This window comes from Neolamprologus brichardi, chromosome 5 (genome assembly GCF_056152115.1).
Source record: "Neolamprologus brichardi isolate AB-2024 chromosome 5, ASM5615211v1, whole genome shotgun sequence".
NCBI classification, from domain to species: Eukaryota; Metazoa; Chordata; class Actinopteri; order Cichliformes; family Cichlidae; genus Neolamprologus; species Neolamprologus brichardi.
The window spans coordinates 34,390,750-34,410,325 of record NC_142108.1 but is presented as its reverse complement, the minus strand read 5'-3'; the positions used below and the strand labels follow the sequence as shown (position 1 = coordinate 34,410,325).

Below are 19,576 nucleotides of genomic sequence, written 5' to 3'. Positions count from 1 at the left end.
ACTTTTGAAGTGACATCATCATTTCAAATGTTAATAACCAAAAACAGTATTTTGGCTGGTGTAGACTCACAACTTAGGAATGAACCAAATGCATACAGCATGCACACATTTTAATTTAAAACAATTTAATTTATTCAAAAGCGACGACGTCAGGCTGTGAATGTTCACTCTGACGCCTCTGTCTGTGTAAATGGAGCGACGGTAACTGTGTGTATGTAATCGTGGACAAACTGCAGATAGATTAACAGCAGCAGTGTTTTGTCTATCTGCCATTGTAGAAATTGATCTCATGAAAACAATAAAGTAAGGTCCAAACGCATATAAAAATCTGGGTTTTCAAAAATACCCGTCTACGTTTGGACACCTGAGTAAAAACCCTGTTAGTCGGCTGTTTATGCTGCAGGATCATGAAATGCAGCGACAGAGGTGTGACACACAGAAAACTGTCCATCGTCACTTCCTTTCCTTGAGCGGTGACCTTGTGACCTTGCGGCTTCCTCTGTGGAGTTGAGGCCGATCTATGCGCGACGTGGTGACAGAACGGGTGTGGTGTCAAAGATGAGAACGCGTCCTGCGGGGACTTTAGAGGCAACAGACAAATGTGTGCGACTGTGCGTTGGTTTCCTCGGGGCTGTTCGGAGGTGATGGAGCAGACGAAAAGGCAGACGGCACAAGAAGCCCTGTGGGTGTTTCTGTTGTTGAGCTACGCCATGTGATCCCCTCGCAGTGGAGTCTGTGGAGGAGTAAACATACAGAGCTGGGTTCAAACCGTGTTTTAGTCGCTGCGTCAACAACCAGAGGGATGTTTGTCACCACGTGTCCTCAGAAAAACCTTCAAAGTCAGTCTTTACCGTCGCGTGTGTGCAGACGAGCAGCGTGTCAACATGTTAGAGCAAACGTTAGCTTTTATTACAAACTGGATCTGGTTTGTTTACCATCAGTTAAATGATGATGGGCGCTAGTGACATCATAGCTGGCACGTCCAGTAACAACAAACAGGATTTAAGTGACCGTGGAGACGAACTGATCCACCGGGAAGTTGTTTCATTTTTTAAAGAACGTCCAACCACCTGCTTCTGTTTTTACAGTAAAATTCTGAATGCATGACTTTATAAGATGGTCTCTTCGCTGAACTGAAGGGCTGCCTCCACACGCCTGAAGAGGAAACAGCTGATATTTATAAAACTGTAACATTAGCTAACAAATGCACTCTTCTCTTTACGTGTCGCTGAGTGTTTCCTGTTACAGCAGCCGTCTCGCAGGCATTGCATAACATCGTCCTTCAGTGAGAACATCCACCGCTGGGACCAGAATATGGTCGCTGCCTACAGACGCCACATCACAGCAGAAATGATACTGCCTCTAATAAGATCCACCACCGCAGGGACACACCAGAGCTGCAGATGGATGAGTTACAGTTTCAGAGTGGAGGACGGCGTTTTTCTGTGCCGTGCACGGACGTGTTCGTTCCCTCGGAGACAGTTTTTGAGGAGTTTCCTGTTAATCGCTGTTTGGTGTTAGTGAGTGCAGCGCCACTTCACCCGAGAAACCTCGAGTGTTTCTGACACTGAACCAGTAGCTGCTCATGCAATATGTGTGTCATATGGTTGAGTGTTTGTTTTGTGGTCCTGTGGTACCAGAGTAGATGTTTAAGATGGTTCACAGCTGGAGCTCTGGAGCTTGCAGGGCGATGATCCAGCGGCTATGTTGAAGCTCACGATTCTTCTTAATTAAAAACGCTAAAAGGTTGGGCACATGACTCTAACATCGTAACGTCCAGCAGGTCAAAATCACATAGCTTTAGGGATTAGTGCTGATTTCTATTTAGCTACATGCTAAACAAACATCGTTTTGGAAATTACAAGATGCCATATTTAAAGTCTCTTACCTGCATTTTTGCCTCACAGTTCGTCTGTTAACCCTTTAAGACCTACCATAGAACCAAGTCCGCCAGAGCTTATATTATATGTTTACATGCTGTGGAGCCATTTTTGGGAGCATTTCAAGTTGATATACATCAATACAACCATTATAGCCCAGATTTTAATAATATGTCTGCATTAAGTGCATAGTAATTACATAAATTGCAAAAAAGTGCAATAAACTACAAAAAAATTGAAAATCATTTTTGCTTTTTTAACATATATTTCTAGTTAGAGAAATTTAAGAGGCTTATCCCTCAAAACTGTAAATACAAAAAAGTTCCACAAAATAGTTTCCCACCACAGGAAATTTATTTTGAGTGTCTTCATAGTTTTATTTTTGAAATACACCAATTTTTATACACTGCAGGAAAAACGAAAATAAATATTATAGTGCAAATTTGCAAAAAAAAAAGCAGCATATGCATCAAAATAAACTATTTCCAGCAGTGCAATATGAGTCCTAAGCATCCCAGAAACGACACAAAAAGTCGTAAAGTCAAACATAACTTTTAAAAACACCAGTATAGGCTCATGATAAAAAAAACTAGCTTATGCGGTTCCGGTTCTACAGGCATTTAAAAATAGTTACGCAAACAGAGCGTGCCCGCTCCGACCGGCTTTAAAGGGTTAAAATATTTTCCTTTGCGTGCGTCAAATATGTGGAAATTCCATATGAACAGGTTTGAAGTTAACGGCACAGAAGTCGACATGGTGGAGCCTCTGTGTCCTGCCTCAATGACAAACACAACAATAACTAGTATTACTGGAGCGTGTTTGTTTGTAATAACACATTAGAACCATTTATATGTATGTACATCTAAACTATGGCTCATTTATTGTGTGATAAACTTTAGTTTCATAATCATCGCCTCTTCGTCTCTGATGTCAGCATCATCAACTCGGGGATGCAACTACACTAAAAAAAATGAAATTGGGTGGTTGTTACATGCATAAGATCCAAACTTGTAATTTGAACTAAATAATTTCATGTTTCTATGGTGAATGTAATTAAATCATGTAACATCTGCATGAAATTCAGCAACTTATTTTGTTCTTGTTGAGATGACATGATACAATCTAGTAAGAGTGGCTGGATCCAGGCAACTAACCACTCTTACTAGATTGTATCATGTCATCTCAACAAGAACAAAATAAGTTGCTGAATAGTTTTTGAATTAGTTCAAATTACAAGTTTGGATTTTATGCATGTAACAACCATCCAATTTCATTTGTTTGAGTGTATTGGCGGGAGATCCTGAATTTGAGTCACAACTTTTTTTCTCTCGTCATTCATTCTTTCAAGAAGCCTTTATTTATGTTTGCTTTATTCTAATATATAAAAAGATAACAGATAAAGAGATGCAAGAATTGTTGGAGGGCAACAAATGTTGAACATGCGTTTTTTCAAGTGTCTTGATTGTCACAGTTTTCCTTTTGGAACAAGTTGTAAGTAGACTTGACCAAAGTCCAGCCAATGAATAGTTTGCAGTCAGTCTACATCTTTGCCTCAAACGCTGTTATTTTGCTACTGGTTTTGAATGCAATCAGATTAGCTTGGTTTAAAGTAAAGAAAGCGAAGAACATCTCCCAAACCTCTACACAAACCTACAAATGCACTGCCAGTCCTTCCACAAACTAAATTGGACTAATCTGAAAAAAACGTTCAATGCGTTGGATGTGTATCTACCAAGCCACGTTTATCAGACACAGCAACATATCCTCAAGTCTTTTGGGTCCCTGTAGTGTCTGAGGCGTTGGGTAGTTGCTTAATTTGCTGTACTTTCAGTGTATAAAAGTTCACCTGACTGATTCCTCTGCTCTGGTCTTTCATTGATATCACCCTCCCACCCTCCTGCCCCTGCATCTTCCCATCCTCAGACTACACCTACTTCTACAAGGGGAAGGAGTACTGGAAATTCGATAACCAGAAGCTGACTGTGGAGCCCGGATATCCAAAGTCCATCCTGCGTGACTGGATGGGCTGCGACCAGTCCGACATGGAGCGCTCCGGCAACAACGGTAACCCTGGTGACCGCCAGCTGCCCCCGGATGATGTCGGCATCATTGTGACCATCAACGACGTCCCCCCGACAGTCAATGCCATCGCCGTGGTGATCCCGTGCATTCTGTCGCTGTGCATCCTGGTGCTCGTGTACACGATCTTTCAGTTTAAAAACAAAGGAGTGCAGCAAAACACCATGACACAGCACTACTATAAATACCCCGTTCAGGAGTGGGTATGACGGCCAACTTGATTCGGACGGTCGAGCTGTATTCATGCGTTAGCTAGCTAATCTAGGCTAATGGCCAAAAATGCTAGCAAAGGACAAAAAGCTAACGATTGCTTAAAGATGTAGGCTCACTCAAAATGTGTTTTTGGGAGTGGATTCAGATTTCTGGCTCAGAGTGGGAGAGATTTGTTTCTTATAGCACATCCAAAACGATCTAAAGACTTCAAAATGCATCTTTCTGGTTGTGCTTTCACGTAAAATGGGATCGTATGAGGGGGAAACACAAACTTTGACACCTTCTTCTGGGACCTACAACACACCGCTCTCCTGCTCAGTGAAAATTTAACAAGAGTGGAGAAAGAAAGATGCTCCTCTAAGCCAGATATCACCTCCAAGCTCGTTTTAACAACTTGTATATGTGAACTGCTACAAGTCAGATGACATTTAAAGAAAAAAAGAGAAACAGTTTCAAATATCAAACTTGAAAATAAAATATAGGTAGAAAGGCCATAACAAAAAAACCAAGGATCTCTCCGTGGATCGCTGATGTTTGTTTGATTTGCGTTCAGCTGTTCTGAGATGTTAAACTGTCAAAGAGGACCTTTTTCTCTCTTTTTTCATCATTCACAAAAAACATCACTATTGTCTTGGTTCATCTAAAATCAAAAAGCAAATGCACTGGTTTACACTGCCTGTTTACACTGGTTGGTTTCTGCAGGCGTAGAATAGCAAGTCATCGGCGTATAGACGTGGAAAAGCTCTACAGCTTAGCAAAATGCTAACACTAAACTTCTTAAACATCCTTTCAGATTTAAGGAGCTCTATAAATCCATGAAACGCCTCATGAGACATTTTTTAATGATTGTAGAAAATATCATCCATGAAGCACCATGAACCAGGAAAAAGGATTCATGGCCTCCCTGTGCTTTTTACTTGAATCTTGTTTCCTTTCATGGCATGTAGCAGTGGTGCTAACCACAACAGAAAGTTCAGAGTTCCTTTAAAACCATTTCTTTGACTTTTTTACCAGCAGGAGATTTTCTTTCTGTCCCTTTTTATATGTTATAAAATATATCGGACTGTTGTTACTGGAGAAAAGCTACTCATGTTTATGCAGCTACAAACATATCACTGGGTAAATTGTAAGGGTTTATTTTTGAGGAATGAACTTTAAAGGAACCTCGTGTCTGATTGGTTCTTCCTCCTCTGAACATACATGTGATTAATAATGATTTCAGAGCTTCTCTTAAATGTTACATAATAGTCAGTATTTATTCTCACCTTTGACTTTGTGTTTTACCACGGCACGCACATCAAACGTATTTTAGTTATGACCAAATCAGAGTGAAAATAAGACGGCAGCCTCTTTGTAACTAGAAAAAAAATTGGTGAATGTTTATCGGTGTGGTGACAGATTACTTACGACTGCACGGGTCACCTGGTGAGGGATACTTAGGCTACGTTCACTCTGCAGGTCTTAATGCTCAATTCAGATTTTTTGATCAAATCCGTCTGCGTGTTCATACTACAAATAAAATGCGACAGCAAACGCGCTCTAGTGTGAACGCTCAAAGCGGCCGCATGCGCAAAAGAAGACGTCACACACAACGCGCTCTGTTTAGACCCAGAGCAACAGTATTGTTTGACTGATGGACCTTAATATAAAGACTTCGGACTTCACGTTTCCCAATTTTTGCTTTAAGTTATTTTGTTATTTACATAATAATGTAAATAACCTAATAATGATCCTTATTGCTGTTTTAGAGGAGCGCTGCTTCAAAGGATAGTTGCAGATTTCTGTCAGAATCTGCAGATTATACAGTACAAATAAAATGTTCACGTTTCTCCAACGTTGTCTTCCCAACAGTTTCACCGGATGGCCAGGAAGCGTTCGCGATGTCTTCTCCGGCGCTGATAATTGGCGTCTGTCTTGTGTCAGTGACGTAAAAGATGGATTTAATGCGACATGACCATCAAACAGCAGTCGCTTTCTGAAACATCGGATATGTATCGGATTCAGCACCACATACGAAAGTGACCCAGATCGAATTTGAAAATATCGGATTTGTGCCGTTCACACTGTCATACCATGATCGGATATGGGTCGCATAGGGTCAAAAAAATCGGATTTGATGCGCTTTCGCCTGCAGTGTGAACGTAGCCTTAGTATCCTCGTCAGTTCAACATAAGGAGAGACTGAGCATGAGCATTTCTGCAGGATGGCGTTAAACCAGATACAACCTTCAGTCTTATTAACACGATGGAAAAATGATTTGGTGGAAACTTTACTAAATTTGCAGAGATGTTTCTTCCAAAGCATATTTTCAGTTGTCTATAAATGTCATTAATGAAAGACTAATTACAGTGAAGAAGGGAGGAAACACAAAGTTAAAGGAGAGGTTTGACTGCAGGGAGCTGGAGAGCCTGGGTCTGCATTAGTATGCCGGCTGCGGCGCCGCGACATTGACCAAGCTTAATGAAGTACTTCTGTTCACAAAGCTCTAATAGGGGCTACATGCCCTTCGCATCCCTCGCTTTAATCCGACTGTCTTTTCTCGCCGTCCTGCTGTAATTCTCCTCATCCGTCTGGCCTCTCGTCTCTTTGTCCTTCTAATCGTTTCCCCCTTGACCTCCTCCTGAATCCATCAGGGCTCCTCTCCCGTCTTTTTTTTAGGATTTAAATCCATCTGTACGAAGCCCTCTGTCACGTCCAGCGAGCACCACTAACTCGATAAATTTGATTTGACAAGATTTCACTGTGGAGGCTGCAGTGTGGTGTGAAAAAGTGCCAATATTCCTCTTTGTCTTGGCAGGTTTTATGGTTTTAAACATCTTTACGTGTTTTGTGCAAATATGCTCAGTCATCTGTCACAATATGAAGTTATATGGATGCATTTAAAGTGGGAAGTTATACGATATGTGTTTGGGAACATTAAGATTTGTTAGCACAGACTGAAATCTACATCCAATCTGTTTCCACTTTAATCCTTTTGAAATGAAAGATTTTAGGGAGTAAGTTTGGACGTTTCTAACAGCTGCGGAGCAGGACGCCAACATAAAGATGTCTGTGCTGTTTGATGGAAAGTTTTATCCATCTGGCCTCACAAAGGCAGCGATGTACCCTCAAAGAAGCAGATTTGAGTGCTGTTATGTAACACTCCAGCAGCGCTGCGGTGCTAACTATAAAGGCTGCTTTATTTAAACACACAAGCTGCTCATTTAAATGCCATTAACCCTCCTAACATGACTCATAATGGGTCGTGCGGAGGCCGTTCTGCTCCCCAAAGGGGCTTTGGAGTCCCCCGTCCGTGACCTCGCACCTCCAGCTAAAAAACACCGCTGGGACATCCCGACTGAGTCACTGTTTATCCAGAACATTTATACAGCCCTGCTTTAAGCCCAAGCAAACACAATGTCTGTTTTATCTTGTTCCTAAAACACTTAATAATGTGATTTCTGCACAAGTCGGTGCAACAAACCTACTCGAGACTCCAAACATTTAAAAAGCTTCCCCTCTCTCTACCCTGCCTTCGTCGGCTCATCCACAAAGCTCTCTGTCCTGCAGTAATTGAATGTGTTCGCGGCGTATATCCTTGCAATTACTCGCTGCTGTCGAGAGCAATTCAGCACACGCAGCATTCAGCGCAAATCGATGGCGTTCAATACCCCGCAGCACTATTTCGACTAGGTTGGAAAAGTGCATATCTGTTCCTCGAAGGTGTCCAATAAATGCAGAACAAGACATTCTGCTGCTTTTTTACCTTTAAGCCTGTTTACAGCATGCAGAAAAAGTCTGCTGGGAGGGTCGTGTAGCTGAACGGAAACACAAACGTCTATCCAAAGAAAATTGCCTCCAGGACCAAACTCATCTTTTCTCTTTGTGCTTTCTCAGCTCGATGGTTTGAACAGAGCTCCTCGGCTGGGGGAAATTTAAAAAGAGGAAAATTGAAAAGCTGAGCTCTGAAAAGTAATGAGGACGACGGGGTCACGCGTGCTGGCATCGTCCTTTTGTTAGGTTGGGTGTTATTGGACATTTCCATGTACAAATGCTGCAAAAGCAAACACGGCGGCTCCACTAAGAGTTAGAAACGATCAGTGTTCTCACAGGCGTGCAAGAAACTTTAAGGTTCAGAACGTGAGCCAACTTTAGTGGCTGTGCACCGACAGTTTGACGGCTTTTCTGTTGGGATATCACCGCAGTCGTGCAGACGACAAACAGCTGAAGGGTAACTTGGATACTTGTTGATATTTGGTCAGATGACTTTGTCAGTTCTTGATGACCAAAAAGGTGACTTCCTGTTTTTCATGGTCCACTTGTTCTGTGTAAAAAGAAAGCAACGTTTCTGATGGCTGCCCGGGTTTGACTCGTGCAGACGTTGTTGACTCTGTAGGTTTGGTCACTAGTCTCACGTCTGAGTGATTAAAACGAGTTATGGTCATTATATGGGTCAGGTTGTTAGTCAATAACATGCAATCAGATCCTCTTGTTGGTCAAAACGTCTTGATAGCAACGAGGAAAATGCTCAGCTTGAGGCTTTTTCAGCAGGTCAGTGTTTACTGTCTCGTTGTCACGCTGAAATCTTCATTTTAAAAACGGAGCTTAAAGACATGCTGCACATGGACAGAGCTGATGAACTGTAAACTGCTTCGATGGGTATATCAGCTGGTTGCCTTCCTGACTTTTCTGGAGGAAACGTGGGGCAGATGTCGTGTGATCCTCGAGCTTGTTAAGGTGGTAGTTGGCTGTTTGTTGTGGTTTGTAAATAGCGTAGCTCCAGGCGCGGCGCTGTCATAGCTGCTCTGAGATGAGGAGGAGATAGAGTTGTAGTTTTCTCGCTGCGTCTTCACCTTGAGGGGATAAACATTTCACGCCGCTAACACTAACGAGGGGTTTCCGCTTCAGCGCACACGCGTGTAATAATAATGGTCTCCTACGTCGTTCTTCTCGCTCTCGGTGCTGATTCGCAATCTCAGCTGTTATTTAGCTCGCACACAGCATTATTACTAATGTCAGTGTTGTTGTCATGTACTTACTGTATGTGTGACGGTAGCAGGCAGATTAAAAATCTCTTTACATCTTCTTACGTGTCGCAGGCCGCCGAGTCGCTGCACCGATGCAGTTGGGGATTAAGTGCCTTGCTCCAGGGCACTTCAGCAGTAGATGTTCATGTGGAGAGAAACACTTTTCATGCAGTTCTTGGTGCTGGTTTTTCAGCACTTTTCGGGTTAAAGCTGCCAGCTTTACGCTGGGTCGCTTGACTCGTTTTTCTTTTTCAGGCTCCTGTCGAGGTTGACATGAGTGAGTCCGAGGGCTGGTTTCACAAAGACACTTTTAGTCTGGCTTACATTTAACGTCAGGCTCAATTAGACATCTGAATGCTGACTCTCAGTCGGACTAATCAGACGTGAAAGGCTGAAAACTTTTAAATAGATAATAAATATTCTAATGTAATATTATGAGATCAGTGAACGTGTCCATTTTAAATAAAGTCATAAAGTAACTAGTTAGTTTAATTTGCTACAATTTGTAATTTAAAAATTCCTAAAATTAGATTTGTATTTAACTATTAGAGTTAATGTTCTGATCCTAATATTAGAACAATGTTTTAGATTTTAAAGTCTAAGTGAAATATTTGGTGCAATTAAATCTGTTTATTGTAATTATCTGGTGTCGTTCCAGTTTAATTTTACACTCATGTTTATGGCTGTACTGTATTTATAGCTTTGTCAAAAGGTAGACTATGCATTTATGCAACGATACTTTTATCTAAAAGTTATCTATGAATATGATTTTACTTTTTCAACCACAATGGGATGAAATTTGCATCAGGCTTATATATACTTCTACAATATAACCTCAGATTTAGCTTTCAGATTACTACAGTGTAGGGCTGCCACGATTAGTCGACTAGTCACGATTACGTCGACTATCAAAATCGTCGACGACTGATTTAACAGTCGGCGCATCGTTTGAAGCTTTGCAAGATCACAAAAGACGCAGGAATAAGTAGTAGGATTTAAGAGTGTAATAACGGACTGAAACAGAAGATGGCAGCACTGCATGTACAAGGATGCCAGCTGCCGTTAAACCCCGAAGAAGAAGAAGCTGTGTCCCAGAATTCATAGCGCAGCCCAGCTCAGCTTCCAACAATGGCGGCAGCTAGTTAGTTTTAATATTACTCTTATTATTCTTTCTGGGTCACAAAATAAACGTTTAACATATTTTCAGGCGAGAATGTAGCTGTGTAAACCTCAAATATCTGCTCAGTTTATCAAGACACCACATATTTTCAAAAGCGCTCCGACGTTTTCGGAGATGTCTGTTAGCCACTAGCTCGATAGCTAGCCGGGGGCTAGGCTCACTAGAGCCGTGAGAACACCGGACTCCCGGCAAATCGTTTTCAAACCCACCGCCGTCTTTCGCTACTCAGGTTAAACATGATATATAAGTCACTTAGATAACTTAAAAATGTTATTGTTTGGCTTTTTTTTTAGTATTTTATTTGTTCCTGAGTAAATCGGTTTGGCTGAGATTAAAGTTATAGTTTTTACACAGCTGAATAAACGTCAAGCAGACAGCTGATTATCAGAAGTGTGAGATGCTCGAGAATTTACTCCGGTGTCCTGTTATATTTTAGATAGCAAGGAGTTTATTAAACTTCACCGAAACAATCTGCAAATTTCATTAAAATTTAATAAACTATCATCTTGTCTTTATTTTTAGTTAGCACATACCTGAAACACTTAAAGCTGTAAGCTAATGATAGTTATATAAGAGCAGATGCTGCTGGTGCAATAAGCTGTACGTTTTACATCCAATGGATGATGATCTGATTAGTCGACTAATCGCAAAAATAATCGGTGACTAGTCGACTATCAAAATAATGGTTTGTGGCAGCCCTACTACAGTGTGATCGTCTCAGTGACTCAGATATTGTACTTTTTTACATTTTCTGACAGGTATAAGGAGGTTAATTTGGATTTAATTAAAACTGGATCAACAGCTAACCTTAACTAGCTGATCAGTGAAATTCAAATGTTTGTAGACCTAATAGATTAGTTTTATTTTATTTAAAAATACAGATTTTACACTTTAACCATAAAAAAAGAAAATCTAACTCAGATCTCTTTGTAAAACCAGACCTTGTGTTCATTCATCCTCATCAGGTTGGAATAGTTGTACAAAACAAATTTTTATGGAGGATTTTTTCTGAGTTAAGCAGCGAGTTCAGCTTTTCGAGTGGCCTGCAGTACTTAAAGAGAGGATTCAGTTTTTACACAGGAGGGGTGGTGAGCTGGTAAATTTTCCATCGTATTTTCCATGATTTAAAAATAAAAATATTTTTAAATCATGCACTCTTTACTAAAGTTTCACCACCACCTCTACTTTAATCCTCTGGGAGAAAAGTCTTTGTATATATTTACTGAGATTTACAGAAGAATAGCTGTTTACAGTGTTCTCAGCAGATGTCTGTTTGTGCAAAGTGAAGAAGGATACAGAAAGAAAACATACTGTCGTGATCAGATTATTCATATTAGTTATGGGACATGCATAAAGACAAGATATATGTACATGAGATTTTTAAAGTGTGTGAAGGACACTGTCTGTCCACAGCTCTTTCAGTTTGAAACTTATTTATTCAGCTCAGTTCTGTGTTTGTCACAGAGGGCGAAAGGTCCTCGTTTATGGATATGCAGACCTGGGATAAACTGTCTTTGAGTTGTGTTTCATTTCTGCTGCTGTTGTTGGATTCGTCAACTTTGGCACCTGGTTTCTCTTCTTTGCACATTCCTACTCTCATGACTGTCTGTGTGTCAGCTTCAGTTTAACAAAAGGAGAAACTTGGTCGCCGGGAATGAAAAAAGATCAAAGAAATGAACAGAAGTCTGTGTCGTGTTGTCCCAGGTCTGCGGATGATGTTCTGGTGGCTTCGGACAACAGTGAGTTGCCTTTAAAGGTAGACTGAGTTATCTGACACCGCCACTCCTGATCTGGGTGACACTCAGAGATGGTCGTTCAGAAGAAACGGCAGCAACGAGACGCTGCAAAGCAACATCTTTGATTTTTAAAAACGTTTCTGAGAAATGCAGCTATCGTGGATGCAGTAACACTTTATTTTACAGGTCCAACGGCTTCCTAACAATTCCCTGAAATTAAATATAATCTGAAGATTTCAGTGCTGTACATATCAAAACACTGATACACTGTCTAACAACAAATCTATAATAATCTTCATATACAATACATAATAAATATATCATCGCCTACTTATACCTCAAATAAAATCCAGGTCCGTATGCAGTATGTGTTGAGCATCAGTGTAAAAGTGGTCAAAGGTTTAGACCAGGAAAAGACACTGGTTAGAAAATCTGCCCACTTAATGGCTTAAAAGTAAATAATGAAGCCTTAAAATTAATTTTAAAATAAACAGGGAAGTAATAAACTGATGCTGATGTAACAACATATTGAGACGTCCCTGTAGGCCGCTACACCAGTGTTTGATGGTGGCCTCTGTGCACGCTGGCTGAAGTCATGCACAGGTTTTTATTGCATGTTTGTTGATAGAGTTTAGAGCCTAAAAAATCTAAAAGCAACTGCAAAGAGTTTGGGTTCATTTTACAATATAAACTGCCTCCATCCAGCTGTTGTTGTGATTTGGTGCTATATAGATGAAACTGAAAATTATTATGAGCTCTCCAAAAGTGGATCCCAGTGGGAGTGGGTATAAAGAAAATCGAACCAGGCCAAGAATAGATCCTTGAGGGACACCACGGGTGACGGAGAACTCACCAAGGCTCACGGCTTCTTCAAATCAACGTCACAATATATTCCAAAAATAATATTAATATATAACTCGAGCTAGAAGATGCTAACGTCAGCAGGGGCCTTGCATATGCTAATTGCACGAGGCTCTTACCTGCTCATTGACCTGTTTAAGTAACAAATCCACAGAGGAGGCAAAAACATAAGAAACACAGTAAATCAGAGTGTTTTTGCACCGAGCACACAAAGCTGTGCAAATATGCGACAGTTCAGGGACTCCAGACACACGGGGAACAAAAGGCTCCTGAATTCACCAAACGCTCAGCAGATTTCAAACCCACGTGCTGCAGCACCTCACACACATCGCATTATAGGCCCATTTAATAATTATTATAATGACCTCGACATGTTATCCATGCAGCAGTGCTTTAACTTAAATTGTACGTTTGAGAAATTGAATAAGAAGGAAGGCGGTTGGAAATAAAACGCATGATGTCGACGTCATTAGATTTAGCAAACAATGCTATGCACAATATTCTCGATACATTATAAAAATATGGTTCCAAAGAATATCCATTTATTATGAATCCGTACAGTGTGCAGCAGCTAAGAGACCTGTCAAAGATGGCGATAGAGAAAAGATTTTTTAAAAAGATTTTTGGGGCAAAAATCATGAAACGTTTTGATTCTTTTAGTTGACTTTGTCCCAACGACCATTAAAGTGATGTCAGATGTGGTGTTTCAGCATGACTGGCTCCCAGAATAGCTTTGGTTTGGTCCACATGCCGAATCCTACAGAGTCCACAGCAGCAAAACAAATATGAGGAGCTGTAATAATATAGAAATGTACTCGGGTTTAAATCGATCTTTGTGTTTCCGATCAATAACACGTTAGCTGCTCTTTCTCCTGGAAATCAATCATAAGCTTAACAGCTAATGAGCTCCACTGTAATCCCCTCTGTGCTCCATCCTGACCAGCAGGAGAAGCCGATGAAGCTCTGAGTGAAGATGATGGATGATGAGGTTGTTTGAGATGGACGCAGTAACCACAGACAGCCTCCAGTTCCTGATTACACGTTTACATCTACAAAGTCCTGTTTCATGACACGAGCGGAGGTTTAAAAACGTCATTTTTATAACCTCAACCTGAAACTTTTTGATTATAAAATCTCATTTGTCAAGTTAATAAATAATAATGAGATCTGAAAAAAGATCGTCTTTATCCAAATATATATATTTATCTCATAATCTTTAATTACTTTGAGCAAACAGGTTTACATTGTAGCTTATTTTACATTGTTTATAATGTCAAAGATCAGCAGTTCTGTAAGACACTAAATGCTTAGACTGCAGCTGCAGTGAAAATACCTCAAAATATTTTTTATTTCTCTTATTTACTCAGATAATCCCATCGAGGCTCAGTGCACATTTACGAGCATTTTCAGACAGTAAAACAAAAAAGTTTGTATAATTAAATTCATATAAAAGGAAAATAATTAGCTAAAAATGACTCTTATTTACTTGATGGTGTCAAATGGGGAAATTAATTATAGATAAATATAAATCATATTTTTTAGTGCTGCTAACTTACAGGAAGTAGGAAATATTTATTTTGCTGGATTTCATAGACATACGTTTATTCAAGTCAAATGTTTTTCATTCAGTGCGGCGCCTACAGCGTCGGATACGCCGCCGCTGATCAGGTCGAACCACTAAAATAGTTAAAAACAACCAGATGCTAACCTGATCAGTTCAAAAGAAAATGTTACAGAAACTATCCAATCTTTATTTTATGTGAATGTCTCGAATATCTATTTAAATAGTTTCCATTGCAGATTCTTTTATATTTCTACGCCTTTGAATGTTTCAGTGTTTGATTGACTCAGAATGAGCTGAACACACTTTATGTTGTGATTGAGACACAAACCTGAGTCGTATGAAGCTGCGGAGCCTGTAAAATCCAAAACAACACGTTTTACTGCATCCAGAACCGTTTTTATCACAACGAATGCAAAAACCCGCTTTCTTAAATTCCACCGACACAAACGCGTCGCTGAGGTCCGGGAGTGGCGTCACGTGGCTGAGTCTTCCTTTAACTTGCCTGTTGTTGCCTTTAGTTTCTAACGTTGTCTAAAAAAATGTAGGAGAATAAAAACATATCAAAGGTAGTCTGGCAGACTTTTTGAAGATATACTGATGTTCTCTGGATAGTTTCACTACTACTATTACTTCTAGGGAGATTTTATCAGAAATAGCTTTAAGAGAGATTCGATTTGTTTGTTTTTCTTATAGAGAAAAAGACGTTTTCTGTAAATACAGTTTGGTTTTTCTTTGGATTTTTGGGTTTTTATGACTAAATGGGTTGATTATAAAATTAAAATGAAAAAAATCGGACCTTGGCTTCACTTCTTTCCAAGCGAACTAAAGCACAGTTTGGTTTTTCTCGCGTTCCAGTCGGACATCCTGTAAATAGAACGTTTTCTATCTTTATTTCTCTCTTATTTAAGATGAACCTCATCATCCTTTGCACACGACGTTGTACCATTTTTATGACGATGCTTATGTCGGATAGGCATGTTTACGTTAATGACTTGAGAAAATTATAATTGCGGTTTTCTTATTTAAACACTTGACTGGAACAGAGATGTTTGTTGTTGTTTTTTTCTATGTTTGCTTTGGTTTTATTGTCCACGCTGGTCATATACCAATAACACCTGTTCTGTTAACAATGAACTGTCAATAAAAGTGAAAACTTCATCGTCTAAGACGAGTCTTTTACTTTTTTTGCAGATCAATAACTCGTCATGAGTCATGGATTACATCTCTGATGGGTTACGTTTGAAACCCATGAACCCTGCTTCTGCTTGAGGTCACTTCCTGTTAAAGGGGAGTTCTTCCTCCCAGCTGTCACCATTGGGGGATTGTGTGATTGTTGGGCTTGTGTTTTTGCTCTATAAAGCACATCATGAAGATAATGTTTGTCTGAGTTGAACTGAAATGAGCTGATTTGTGGACGCCCGAGTTTCCCGTGAACATGCTTACATTTCTGACTTCTGTGTCGCTGTCCTGCAGGCTGTTTGAGGGCATCATTTCAAATGTTTCCAATGCTGTGCTCCTTTTCCTTCTGTATATCAGGAAGGATGATCTGATATCCTCGTGTTGGTGTTGTTCCCAGATCATCATGAAAATGTTGTTCCAGGTTCAACATTGCAAGTGACCAATCACATTATTGTGACGTTATTCTTTTGCGCACCAACCCATTCGTGCATTTATGAAATTCCAATGTTGCAAGGACAATATCAATTCTGCTTAGCGTTTATTAAAGGGTTAGGGTCAGGGTCAGGGTTAGGGTCCGTTGATCGGCGGACAAAGGCGGTTTCTCGCAGCTTAAGTACAGTTTTTTGTTTTACGCCGGTTTTTCCCGAAGTCGCAAAAGTATGACATCACAACATTCTGATTGGTCACTTGCAATGTTGATCCTGGAACAACCTTTAGTATGATGATCTGGGAACAACATCAACACGAGGATATCAGATCGTGCATATCAGGAACGTCGTTAATCTAACTTTAGATCTTTCTGCGTTCGCTTTAATGCCGTTTCCCTGCTTCATCACGACTGTGTCAGACAGCTGCTGCATAACAGACATTTTTATTGATCTAAAAAGGAAAACAAGCATTTTTGCTGTGTTTACATCACTTTTCTGTACATGCATTAATCTAAAAAGTGCACAATTCATTTTTTTTAATAGTCCCGATCGTGGATGAATTTTTCGCAGGTTCGTTAACTGCTCCGAAGCATCTGCAACATGATGAGCAGGAAAAATCGAACAGATGTGCATCATAAATCTGCCTTGTGGTATTTTGCAGAAATGCCCCTTTAGGGACACGTTTGCTGCTCTTCTGATGAAATGCAATATGTTCAGACACCTGCCCAGTAATGGCACGGAGCAGACGAGCTCAGACACGCTGATGCCTTCCAACTCTGTTTTAATTTCATGGAGATTTAATGTGTCATTTGGAGAAAATTTGACTTTTATTACGTCCAAATGGATCATTGGGTCAGTTCATATGCTTTTGACTTCATACGCTTTATGGCTGAAACTGTAATTGCTCGAAATGGGTCAGTGCATCACCATTTAGCAAGTTAAGGGTTCCCCTCGGAGGTTTTTGAGGAGTCGACCTGCTAATGTCTCACAAGGACACGCGTCCACACTCTGCTAGGGAAAGACTTACACTCTGTCCTCCTGCCTCGCTGAACAGCTGCTATTTTTCTCATCTTGAAGGTCAAATGAAAAGATGTTTCTTTAATTGTAAAATTAACTGAACCCGTCAGGAGAACGTGAAAAAGCAACATCCATGATGTTCTGTCTAAAACAGATCCCCAAAGTTAAAACGGCACTAGGATTCTCTGGTGTAATGCCATTTTGGACCACAAGAGGGAGTAGTGAGTAAGTCTGCCTAACATGAGACACGAGCGAACGTTATCAAAGTTATTGTTAGCTTATATTTGTGCAAAATTCACATTTCTGTTATTTGTACCAGAACCGTGACACATGAAAAGGGCGTCTTCCTGTTGTAATGTCTGTGATGTAGAGACACAGAAGCAAGCGTTGCTACGTTACTGATCTGATTTCTGATAGTTCAGCAGAGGAAACAAAAAAAGTGCATTCTGGGTAAACTTTAAAAGTTCTACCACCATGTGAGACACTGGTCGTGTCCACATTCATGGGCTGCTTCCTCCTGAGGACGCATTTGTAGACCGATTACGTCACAGCGACGCGCCGAAGGCTGTGCAAATTTGTAGACTCCTCCGAATGCAGCCGACAAATGCGTCCTCCTTTTCCCCGAATTTGAAGGATGGGTGGGGTGTGTCCTTCGTGGCCTACCATATCCCAGAATTCATAGCGCGGCCCAGCCAAGCTCCAGTTTCCGGCAATGGCGGCCGCTACTAAGTTTTAAAATTACTCTTATTAATCTTTCTGGGCCACAAAATAAACTTTAAACATATTTTCAGGCGAGAATGTGGGTTAGCTCGTTGATAATTAAAAATGAACACAAAAAACGGAGAAAGATTTCGGGGTCCATTTTCGATTTTCGTGCCGTGGCGCTGACAACCGGAAATACTCTGAATTAAGGGCGGGAGTAGATCGAGAAGGCTAGACCGTCCAATTCCATAGCCGTTTACTTCCGGCCTACCCGACCTCCTGAGGACCCGGCCCACGTAGACCGCGAAGGCCGGGTCCTCAGGAGGATGCAGCCCATGAATTTGGACACGACCACTGTAGGCGGCTGCTCAGGACGAGGCACAGGCACTGAGTCACTGCTGGAGCCTCAAGTGGTCACAGGAGGAACTACAGTTTAAGTTTGTTCATTCGTTTCCTTTTCTTCCTCCCTTTCCATCATCTTCTCTCCTGTCTTTCCTTCATCCTTTATTCTTTCCTCCTTTCCTTCCATACTTCTTTATTTCCATCACTGATTCTTAATTCCTTGCTTCCTTTCCTTTCCATTTGTTGTTCCCTTTTCAACTTCTTCATCTTCATACCTTTCCTTTTCATATTTCCTTCCTTTCTACTTCTGTCATTCTTCCTTCTGCTTCCTTTTTTCCCTCTTTTCTTCCTTATTGTTTCCTTCTTTATTTCCTTTACTATCGCAGGAACAGGAGTCGTCTGAGTTTTTCAGTCGAGCTGTAATATCTGCTATAATAACCAAACTGAGGCTCACGTTGTCTCCAGCTGGGACGTCATCCCTCTTGTTTCCTGTAAAATTCCCCGTCTGTTCACACCAGTCGGGGCTTTTGTGACGTTCTCCGAACGACTTTGTTGAAAAATAGAAAAAGGAGCCGCTCGTGTTAGAACCCGAGCTCATATTCATTAAACTTAAATCATTCGGCGCCGGCGCCCCGTCCTCTCAAGCACAGATGATTTATAACCACCTGAAGACTTTCTCATAATTATGAGACAGTGAGTGTCAGATATGCAGCATTAATCTTATCACAGACGTGAATAATGATATTCCTGATGAATCCATCACGTCTCCAACTGAAACTTCTTTAGGTCCTTTGATTGATGTCGTTCCTGCTGAACTCTGAACACGCTGCAGTGTGTTTGCATTTTTACAGCTCTGAGTGAAACAAATTAGACCCAAAGGTCTCCTTTTCTTTGTTCCCTTCTTTCCTTTTTCTTCTTTCCTTCCTTTCATATTTGCTCCCTTCTTTGATTTTCCCTTTCCTCCCTCACTCCTTAATTCATTTGCCCTTTCTGGTCTCATTCCTTATTTCATCCTTCTTTCCTTCCTTTGTTCCTACCTGCTTTTTTGTTCCCTTTCCTTCTTAGTCTTCTTCTTCCTGTTTCATTCCTTCCTTAGGTACTCTCATTTCCTTTCCTTTCATCCTTACTTTCCATCCATTTTCCCTTCCTTCCTGCCTCTAACCCCCTTTCTTCTTTCATATTTTCTTCCTTCCTTTCCTTCCGTTGTCAGCTTTCTTCCTTTTTTTTGCTTCCTTCTCCTTTCCTTACTTCCTTCCCTTTCCCAATCTCCTTCTTTCCTTCCTTTTCCTCTTTCATCCTTCCTTTCCTCTCTTTCTGTCATCCATTTTCCCTTCCTTCCTGCCTCTTTCTTCTTTCATGTTTTCTTCCTTCCTTTCCTTCCGTTGTCAG

General features: G+C 40.7%; 1 protein-coding gene across 1 annotated transcript in view; it reads left to right on the top strand.

Moving 5' to 3' along the window:
• Window positions 1-10,432, top strand: part of mmp24 (matrix metallopeptidase 24) — an 88,945-nt gene extending 78,513 nt beyond the window's left edge. Inside the window, exon 10 of the mRNA XM_087841132.1 lies at window positions 3,804-10,432. Coding sequence (XP_087697258.1) covers window positions 3,804-4,168 — 365 coding nt within the window. The 3' untranslated portion in view covers window positions 4,169-10,432. The remainder of the gene's footprint in view (window positions 1-3,803) is intronic.
• Window positions 10,433-19,576: the final 9,144 nt, after the last annotated feature.